The sequence below is a fragment of the Crocodylus siamensis genome, chromosome 8, assembly GCF_052110815.1.
Source record: "Crocodylus siamensis isolate JL-2025a chromosome 8, ASM5211081v1, whole genome shotgun sequence".
Lineage (NCBI taxonomy): Eukaryota > Metazoa > Chordata > Crocodylia > Crocodylidae > Crocodylus > Crocodylus siamensis.
The window spans coordinates 66,641,833-66,652,565 of NC_143402.1; the positions used below are offsets into that span (position 1 = coordinate 66,641,833).

The window sequence follows — 10,733 nt, forward strand, 5'->3', positions numbered from 1 at the left end:
GCTGAGGAGCACAAGGGGCCAGATGACCCTTTGGCCCTCCTACACTTCCACACTTGTTGGTCCAGAACTGAGCTGACATAGAAACTACCTAGGAGCTAGCAATCCCCTCCAAAGAGGAAATAGACCTTGCTGCTCCTACAGACACATCTCAAAGGTCTGATCTAGGGGTGAATACCAATATTTCCATGATTAATACAGTGATGAACAGTTTAGATGTGGGCTTGGGCTCTTGTCACAAACCCTGAGATTCTCCCCCTTCCTTTGGACTAAGATCTGGTCCAGTATCCATTCACTGCAGATTACGTTTTCTGTTGGGGGTGGGGAGGAGCGGTGTCTCTGCCATGCCTTTGCATCTGGACAGACTCAGTCTAATGGGTTTTCCCTATCTCTGACTGCCATGAACCACTTGGTGCTGTGGATACTTTTTCCCAGCCAGGCTTTGCCAAGGCCTCTCAGCAAACCCTACTGTATCAGATCAGCTTAGCACTGAGCTGCTGCAGCTGCTTGCAATGACTCCACCTTCATCCCCTCATGTCTTAGGAAACAACCAAGAGACTTCAGGACATTGGAGCAGATAAGGATGCCTTGCAGAAGGAGTGTGAGGCCTACCTTTCCAAGAAACCCATGGGCACCTCTGCCTCTCAGCTTCCTGTAACTTTGAACAACTTCAAAAACAAGTACAATGATGTCAAGATGCTGTCCAGCCTATACAATGAGAAGTAAGTGGTGACAGTGACACCTGAGCAGTCAGTAGGAGCCACATGAATTGATGGTGTTTTGCAAAATCCTACACAGACCGTTTTGTCCTGGGGGATTTTAAAGGATCCTCAAAATAGGGAAACACTTTGCAAAAATAGAGCCAGTTTTAAGATCATAATCTAATAGAAAAGTAATTCTCAGCTGGGGTACTATGAGATCCTTTGAAGGTTGACATGCAATATTAGCACTGTTAGGTGGCATTTTCTGCAGGTGGGGAAGGGTCTTGAGTCTGAAGAAGGTTGAGAACTGCTGCAATAAGACACGTTCCTGACCTTTTTTAGTATCACTAGCTTTGTCTGCATTCAAAAGGTAAGGTAGATATGCACCTCTGCCATAGAGATCCCAATCGAGGCGAAGATGTCATCGTGCTAGGTACTGTATAGTCCATTAGGAACCGTAAAGGAAGCATTAGGGTACAGGCTTCTGGTGAACTGGGATTACAGCCCTGATTGAGCCTAGGGGTGGGGTCAGGAAGCGGTGGGGTTATTAAGGTTACAGCAACATGAGTTGGTTGCTGTTGCTTGGAGTCTCTCTTGGAACAGCCTCAAATCAGGTAGGCTCGCATGCCCTGGCATCTCCTAGCATGTGTGCTGCTCAGGGGCCTGTGTCATAGGCAAAGCTGTTGTTTTAAAGCCATCTTTATAATGGGTTTTGCAGATGGTGAGTGTCATTATTCAGAAGGCTCAGAGTTCAGAGTCTGAAGGGAGGGGGAACACTTCATGCCTTCCACAGCTATTCACATCCTGTCTGTCATCTCCCCCTCCTCAGAGCCAAGGCAGCCCTGAACCTGGAGAATCGGATCGAGAACACGGACAAGGTCGTTAGCAGCTTTGAGGCCAAGCTGGCTCAGGACAGCACCATCCCTGCCTCCCCCAATGCCCTGCAGGATCGTGCCAACGAGCTGCAGGTGAGGGAGCCTCTGGCTAGCCATGAGATCTATCCAGTTCCCAGTGGGGCATTTAACCTGGACTTTGTCCCTCACAGGAGCCTTGTTATTCTCACACCCTGACTCGCTCCTATAGAGGATACTCCACAGTGTTTACAGGCATAACCGCCCATTCAGCAGTTATTGCTTGGTTGATACAAGGCTGCAACCCTTACAGCCACTGATTAGGGTGGCCATCACAGAAGACAGTCTGGTTGTCCTCTGTCCTCTGTTGATACGAAACCCAACGCCTTTATGTCCTCTATTTTTCTCTTGAGAGAAACAGAGGACATAAACGCATTGGGTTTCATATCAATAGAGGACAGAGTAATAGAAAACTGGAATGTCCTCTATGATGGCCACCCTACCACTCACTGGAGGCCTCCAACTAGACTCCCACCCATAGGAGCTAAGCGATGTGAACATACCGCACTCTGCCCCACAGGCCCTCCCTTCCCCTGCTACCTCAGTGTCCCAACTCCCAACCTCTCTGCACCACAACTATCCCTCATCCTTTACCAACAACAATGTCTCTGTCTCTTCCAAGCCCCTCCAGCTCTTTCTGCTTCCCACGTACTATCATCTCCTTCATTGCCCCATCTCTCCTCTGAACTATTCGAATCCCCCTCCTCCCTCCCTCATTCATGGCTCCATGCCTGTGCTACTCTCACACTCAGGCAAAAGGTATATTCATGAAGCCCCACCGTGAATGCCTCCCTGTCCTTTCTAATCCCAGTGGGTTTTTTGGGTAGAAAAAGGAGCTCCCTCCCACTCTGTTCAGCCAGTGTCTCCCTCCCTGTGGGACACTGATGGCACGAGAGGGCTGGGGAAGGGTTCTCAGCAGGGAGCGCAGGTGGAAAGACTGATGCCAACCCGGCGGCATTACTTCCCACAGAGAATGAGACGGGACCTGGTTGCCCGAGAGGACTGCCTGCTGAAGCTGAATCGCAGCCTCAAGGACGCTGAGCACAGCTGCAGCGCTGTGCAGAACAACTTCCAGGAGTACTGCCCCGACTTCCCCAGGCAGAAGAGAGAGGTGCAGCTCCTTAATGACCGCTACCATGCCGTGGCTGACCAGCTGGATCACCGGTGAGCAGCCTGCCACCCGCTACCTGATGCTGCGGTTTTAGGGGGTGGTGACAGGAGGAGTTGTGGGCCTCTTTTCCACCCCCCACCCTGACCAGTTCAGACTTGGCCTGTTTGCTTTAACTATATAGGGCCAACTTGGAGCCCTCTGGGCAGATCTTCTGGCCCCCTCTCTATCCCAGTACCCCAAACCCTCATGCTGGTGTAGCTCATGGTCAGTTGTGTTCAGCAGTACAATGCCATTTCAGTCCTCCTATGTGTGTATGACAGGCTTTGCCTCTGTTCAGAATCAGCTGGGAAGGGCATAGCATTTCCCTCCCAGCACCATGTAAGCCAGGAGAGGTGCCTGGTGACATGCACAATCATGTCCCTCTAGCAATTCACACAGAGCGCTCTCCTTCCTTCCCCGGGCTCCCCATCTCCCACGCACTTATCCAGGGAGAAGACCCTTCGGAGCATCAACCTTACCTACCAGCAGTTCCAAAACTCAAATGAGAACTTGATGTTCTGGATGAACAGCCTCCCCAAACACCAGGTCAAGACCACAGATGGGCCAAGTCAGATCAACTACAAGCTGCAGGCACAGAAGGTGAGCCATGCGACGGGTCCCAGGACCCATTGGGTCCTGCCAGCTGCATCCTCCAGGCAGTACCAAGAATTGATTTCTAACCTGTGTAGCCACAGGCTGTTTCACCATGCTAGAGTTAGGGGAAACATCTAGATGAGACCCTGTGGGCAAAGAGCACCAGCTGGTCTGAGGCAGCCTCTCCATGAACACCTGAGCTCTATCAGCCCAGGGGAAAGAGGCTCCAAGTGTCTCTGGGCTTATTGGTTTCTCACTCCAGCACATGAGGTTGGACATCAATTACCTCTGACCTGGTGTTATCCCCATCGTTTGGAGTCCCCAAGTGAGTCTGGGCTCCCTTCCTGAGAGATGGCTCAGTACATGCTACCAGTAGGCAGGAGCAAAGCTACCTGCTGGACTGAGACCTCACAGTGGTAACCCCTGGAGAATCGGCTTCTCCTCCCCAGTTGCTCTGTTTGACATGGACCTGCTCTCACTGGGAGGTTTGTTAGGATGTCATTTGTCACCCATTCCCTTATGTCCTATTCTTCATTTCTTGCAGAGGCTGGTGGAGGAGATCCAGGGCAAGGAACCAGAGAAATGCTCAGTAGTGAAGCTATCCCAAAATGTGCAGTCATCTCTCAACGTAGGTTTGGATTTTGCTGGGTGGCTCTTCCCCTCTGCCTTACCCAGCAGAGACCCAAAGTGACTTCTCTGTCTCCACCTGTGACAGGACTATGAACTTCAGGCAAGCAAATACTGCTCCTCTCTGGATCCAGCCGTGAGTGCTTCTGCTGCCAAGAGGCTGCGTGTCACACCACTGCAGGAGAGCATCCAGGCCCAGGTGAGACCATGAGCTGAAAGCCGCCTGCTCTGCAGGTACCTGGTTTGTACCAGTTCAGGGCTAGTGCCTTGGACATGGCTATATTTGGTTACGCTAAGTCTGAAATTGGCCCACAGCCTCTCTTGTTTCCTCTGAGGGGACATGATTTCTTCTGCCATTTTCTCATTCTCATCTCGTGACCCCAGCCAAAGATCATTCTGCTCCAAAGCATGAGCTATGCTGATCTCTTCTAATAGCATTGGACAAAGTAGTCAGGGAAGTATCAGTGTACAGTGTACTGCCCTCTACTTTGGGGCAGACAGGAAATCCACCAGGACATCTACTTCTCAGCTCCCCATGATCTGAATAGCATCAACAAGCTCAGTGATGTCAAAATGCTCATCACCCTGATGGCATCTTCTTTACCATGTTGTTAATTAGGATGCATATTGAAAGGGCAGAGGTTGCATGGGCTATTTTTTAGGGTCAGAATATGTATGTTATGGATGTTAGAATATGGATGTACACTTTTATTTTTCCAGTTGCTGTACTTTATGCAGCAAGATGCCAACAAGAATAGCACAGATTATAACTTAGACCTGTCTAAGATTTGACATTGTCTCCAGAGATGAATGTGGCTTGGATTCAGGTTGCTCTACAGAAAAATCCAATCCAAGTGGGTTCAGATGGGTTTCTCAAACTATCTACTCAGGCCTTGAACTGTCCCTAGAAGATGAGAAGGAGCTTCTCAGCTTTCTCCATATGGCTGCTGAGAGTTTGCATTTCTCTCACCCATTCCAACCTTTTGGCATGGCAGTGTCCAAACTCTTATGCTTGCAGTTTGTGGGTACATGACCTTTAATGTATTTGCTTAAAACATCCTGTTGTAATCAATGAGTGTTATGGCTTTGTGGCTGGTTATAGTGAGAGAGTATTGTGTCCTGCCTGAATTATGGGATTGAGACTTGGGGACCTCTGTTCAACTGAGTTATGTTGCGGTCAGGCTACGTGAACTTGGGTTAGTCACTCGGTGCCAGATTTGTAAAAGTATTTTGGAGTCAGAGTCCATTGAAGCAAAGCACCTAAACACCATCACAAATCTAGCCCACCGTTTCCCCATGACTCATGCTTCCTCATCTACAAAACCAAGGGTAATACCTCACTACAGCATTTAGTTGAAGGTTGTGAGGTGCCTAGAGACCATAGGCTTAAACTGCTGCACAAATGATATAGAGCAAGAGATCTGAGGACTATGCCTGGCAGGACTGAGTGCCTGAATTGTTCTTGCTGTTTCTGTTTAGGAAAACGATGTGACAAAACTCTACACGGAGCTTGCAGCGGAAAACAAGCAGCAGCTCAGCCGGCTGGAGTTTGCCAAGAAGATTATGGAGAAGGTCTGTGTAAACACCTCAACACTTTTTTCCACTGACCGTGGTTCACATGTTCTCCTCCATCAATCATCACTCCCAGGAAGAGGCAGCAGGTTCTTACTGGCATCTTTCCAGGACATAATGCAGAAGAATTTGTCAGCATGTCTCCTTCAGATGGGATCTCACTAGATCTCATAAGTTAGGCAAGGTAAAAGGATTAAAAGCTGGAGGGGACAGAGACCGTGGATGGAAGGCACTAGGGGTAAAATTCACTGCAGGGCAAGCAGCAGCTCTGGTGAATCACACTAGCTGGCACTTTCCCTCTTGAGAGTGGCAATGAACTCTGGATGGCATGCAGGGCGCTACACAGCCCAACAGAGCTAGTGCCATCTTTCAGGAGAGATGTAAAGCAGGAGCTCTGATACTACTTGGTCACTAAATACCTCTTCACATTTTAGGTATGAATAAGGGTGTTTAAACTCATTTGTCCCAGCCAAATTCCAGATTGGGCTGATCACATCCTGCTGACCCGAACTGTTCCTGCAGTTTCCACTAGATGCTGGATTTCTAACTACCTGCGCTAAACTGCTGCTTAATGCTACCAGCTATGGCATTTCACTTCTGCACTAGCTGCACTTCAAAGTGATTCCAGACTCACGGCCTGTTTGATCAGTCATATTTGCCCAGTGCTTTAAATATAAGTGCGTGTAAACGTTTATAAATGAAAAGTGATTGTATGAATGCATGGAACTGATGAGGAGAAGGCCCATCTGGTGGGCAGCAGATCAGAGATCAGGTGTGTTCCAGATTTCACTTGACATCTCACCATTTGGTTTTTCTTTTTCTGCTTAAAACAATATTTGTCAGATCATTGTGTCCCCCTCAACCCCAAATTTTTAAGCTGCAATTTCTTAAGAAACATTTTGTTCTCTGAAGAACATCCTGAATGAAGGTTGACCAGCATCTCCCAAATATAAACCATGCTTTGATACTAGGAATGCTTCAGAGAGAACCATGTCACGGCCTGACCACTTGGACAGACAACCCCATGGAAAAGTGGTAGAAATCATGCTAGTTTCTAGTCATTTGAGGAATTTTCTCCCACATTGAAACCATTTTTTTTTTAATTCAGTGTGACTGACAAATATTTCCGTACCATTTACAAATGGCTTTGTCATTAGAATGTATGCAGACTTTATACCAATTTTGTCTTCTATCTATTTCCACTCTCCGACTAGCCAGCATTTGGGGGACTTCAGGGTTCAAGGAATGGTCACTGTTTCTATGCTCAAAGAGTGATTTTTTTTTGTCTTTCCATCTGCTTATTGTCTTTCTTTCAGAAGGAAGTAAAGGAGGAGGTACAGGCAGTACAACAACAAATGCAACAGTCAGAAAACCTGTCCTCGTCAACGGGAGAATCAGAGTTACTGAGAACACAGCTGGAGGAAGAGAAGGGCAAAGTTGCCAAAGTGGAGCAGGATCTGGAAGAACATAGAAATAGGCTGCTGATGCTGAAGACTCAGAGGCCCATTGAAAGGGTGGAAGAAAAAGAGGTGGTGGAATATTACCGAGACCCAAAACTGGAGAGAGACCTGTCCAAGATGAAGCATCAAATCGAAGAGGAGAGCAGAAAGAGGAACAGCCTGCAGGCAGACATTGAGACAATGAACAGGAAGCTCATCCAGATGGAGGAGGAGGGGAAGGCCATCACAGCCCAGATGCTGACCAAAGAGGTCACCAAAATTGAGAGGGACCCAGCTCTGGATAGCAAGGCAGCCAGCCTCCGTGAGGAAATCAAGCGTCTCCAAAAGGAGAGCTCTGTGGCTTCCTCTGAACTGGAACGGCTCAGGAAAGACCTGCACATTCTGGAACAGAAGCAGCCCAAAATCCGAGAGAAAGTGGTGGTGAAAGAGGTGGTCAAGCTGGAGAAGAATCCGGAGATGCTGAAAGCCGTCGTGACACTGCAGATGCAAATTGAAGAGGAAACCTTCAACAGGAAGTCGGCAGAGGATGCGATAATCAAGCTGAAGAGCAGAATTGATGAACTGGAAAGGCTGATTGAAACAGCAGAGCCCAAAATCATTGTAAAGGAGGTGAAGAAGGTAGAACAGGACCCAGAGCTGCTGAAAGAGTCTTCTCAGCTTAGAGCTCTGATTGAGGAAGAGCAGAATAAAAACCTGCTGCTAACAGGAGAGCTGGCTGAGCTGCAAAGCAAATATAGCATTGCAGAGAGACAAAAACCTAAAGTAGAGGTGAAGGAGAGGGTCAATGAGATTTTCCTGGTGGATCCAGAAACAGAGAAGGAGATTGCACGTCTGAAATGGGAACTACAGGAGGTTGCTAGTAAAAGACAAAGGATTGAAAAGGAGGTGGAAGAGGCCTTGCCTGAACTGAACATCCTCCGGTCTCAGAAACCCACTGTGGAGTATAAGGAGGTGATCCAGGAGGTGGTGAAACATGAGAAGAGCCCAGAGATCCTTAGAGAAATTGATCGGCTGAAGGAACAGCTCAATGAGCTGGTGAACACCAATGGCAGGACCCAGGAACAGCTCATTAGACTTCAGGGTGAAAGGGATGAATGGAAGAGAGAGAGGTCCAAGGTCGAAACCAAGTTGGTCAACAAGGAGGTCATCCACTATGAAAATGACCCACTCTTGGAAAAAGAGGCTGAACGCCTCCACCAAGAGGTTCGCAGGATGGCTCAGAAGAGGAGAGCAGCAGAGGACACCATCTATGACCTACAGAGTATGTACCTGCTGCTGGAGAGGAGAAAGCCCGAGGAAAAAGTCGTGGTGCAGGAGGTGGTTCTGACCCAGAGGGATCCAAAGCTCAGAGAAGAGCATAAGAGGCTGAGCAGGAGTTTGGATGAGGAAGTGAGCAACCGGCGTCACCTGGAACGGGAGGTGCAGCAGCTTCGTTCAGTGGTGGAAGAGAAAGAGAGGTTGCTTAATTTTCAGGAGGATCGAAAGAAGAGGCTGGCATTGGAAAAGGAGATGAGGCAGATAACCATGAGAATAAAAGAACTAGAAGAAAGCCCCACGCCAGTGCAAGAAAAGATCATTATGGAAGAAGTGGTCAAGCTAGAGAAGGATCCCGTTCTTGAGCAGTCCGCTAGCAGCCTGCGGATAGAGTTGGATGACGAGAAGATGCAAGTGCTGAACCTGCAGAGAGAATGTAAGAACCTGCAGGTGCAGGTTGATATTCTGCAGAAAACTAAGTCCCAGGAGAAGACCATCTACAAGGAGGTCATCCGAGTAGAGAAGGACAAAGTGCTAGAGAACGAACGTGCCCGGGTGTGGGAGCTGCTGAGCCGGGAGAGGACAGCTAGGCAGAATGCAGAAGAGGAGATACGGCGACTCAGGGAAAGGATCGAGAGAGCTGAAGGCATGAAGAGGACCTGGGCACGGGAGGAAGCAGAGCTCCAGAAAGCGCGGAGCCTGGCGATCCAAGAGCGGACCACCCTGGAGGGTGAGCTGAGAGAGCTGGAAAGGCAGAAGCAGCAGAAAGTACTTTTCCTCCGAGAGGAGTCCAAGCTGCTAAGCCAAAGGACGGAGAGCGACAGGCAGAAGAAGATGCAGCTGGAGCATGAGCTTTCCATCCTGGAGTCGGATATCCTGAGGGAGAAGGACCAGATTTATGAGAAAGAGAGGTCCATCCGAGAACTGCAGTCCAGGGTGAACCGGGAAGAAATAAGCCACGAGACCCAGATGAGGGAGACCAATCTCTCCACCAAAATCTCCATTTTGGACCCTGAGACTGGGAAGGACATGTCTCCTTATGAGGCCTACAGGAGAGGCATCATAGACAGGAATCAGTATATCCAACTGCAAGAACTGGAGTGCGACTGGGAGGAAATCACCACCCTTGGCCCCAGTGGAGATGTCTCTGTCCTCCTTGATAAGAAGAGTGGGAAACAGTACTCCATCGAGGATGCTCTGAGGTCTAGGAGGATCACTAAGGAAGAGTACCAGCTGTACAAAGATGGCAAGATCCCAATCTCTGAGTTTGCCCTGCTTGTAGCAGGGGAGTCCAAGCCACCCCAGTCTCTGTCAATCGGCTCCATTATCTCCAAGTCTCCACTCTCCTCACCAACCACCCAGCAAACTCAAACCTTCTTTCCTCCAAACTCACAGAAAAGCTTCTGTGATGACAACTTTCCCATTGCTGGGGTGTATGACACTACCACAGACACAAAGTACAACATAAAAACTGCTGTCACCAGGAAGATGCTGGACCCCATGACAGCTCAAAAGCTTCTTGAAGCTCAGGCAGCAACCGGGGGCATCATCGATCTTCTTTCGCGGGATCGGTACTCTGTCCACAAAGCCATCGATAAAGGGCTGATTGACAGAACCTATGTGCAGAGGCTGCTGAATGCCCAAAAGGCTTTCACAGGCATCGAAGACCCGGTGACCAAGCGGAGGCTCTCAGTTGGAGAAGCGGTTCAGAAAGGATGGATGACCAAGGACAGCGCCTTCCCCTACCTGGAGGTCCAGCACCTAACCGGAGGACTCATTGATCCCAAGAAAACCGGTCGCATCCCAGTGTCAGAAGCTGCCCAGACAGGCATGATTACCGATGACCTGGCCAAAATGCTCTGTGACGAATCCAGCTACGAGAAGGATCTGGTCGACCCTGTCACCAAAGACAAGATGAATTATAAGGAAGCCATGACTCGCTGCCGAAAGGATGCCCGGAGTGGCCTCTTGCTCCTCCCTGCCACCTCTGAGGGGTTTCAGTCTTACCACTCAGTGAGCCATTCCCCAAAACTGTCCCGATTCGGATGGTAGAGTTCACAGATGGACAGACTGCCTAGTATGTAAGGGTGTGCAGTCTTATACTTAGCTATTCACAGGTGCCAGTGACCGGGGCAACCTAACATATAGCAAGGAGGCCGGCGTTCATCAGGGTGGCAGGGTTCTAGCGCTAGCCTCTAGATGCTGTTTTGCCAGGAGTGGTGACTCTTTAGAGAAAATGTGCTTCTGATAGCTTCAGATCTGTGACTTCAGTGGGGACGTATGTTTCCAAGTCTGGCCATTTCTTATGCATGCAATAAAACTAGAAATTGTCTCCAGCATTAGTGTTATCTGTGAAAACTCAAAAGGTCTCTCTCCTTCAGCACAGGGCTGGCAACCAAAGATCTGCTAGTCGGCAACCCTGTATCTTAAGTACCATATCCTTAATGATTTCAACAGTATTTTTTCA

The 10,733-nt window shown here is 49.0% G+C and overlaps 1 protein-coding gene across 2 annotated transcripts in view; it reads left to right on the top strand.

Moving 5' to 3' along the window:
* Positions 1-10,603, top strand: part of EVPL (envoplakin) — a 30,634-nt gene extending 20,031 nt beyond the window's left edge. Inside the window, exons 16-23 of one of the 2 annotated variants that reach the window (XM_090059252.1) lie at positions 541-719; positions 1,528-1,666; positions 2,580-2,773; positions 3,209-3,359; positions 3,898-3,981; positions 4,069-4,179; positions 5,460-5,552; positions 6,872-10,603. In XM_090059252.1, the coding sequence (XP_089915378.1) occupies positions 541-719; positions 1,528-1,666; positions 2,580-2,773; positions 3,209-3,359; positions 3,898-3,981; positions 4,069-4,179; positions 5,460-5,552; positions 6,872-10,318 (4,398 nt within the window). In that variant the 3' untranslated portion in view covers positions 10,319-10,603. Of the gene's footprint in view, positions 1-540; positions 720-1,527; positions 1,667-2,579; positions 2,774-3,208; positions 3,360-3,897; positions 3,982-4,068; positions 4,180-5,459; positions 5,553-6,868 lie in introns of both variants that reach the window. The other variant, XM_090059251.1, reaches the window with a different exon arrangement.
* The last annotated feature ends 130 nt before the right edge of the window (positions 10,604-10,733 follow it).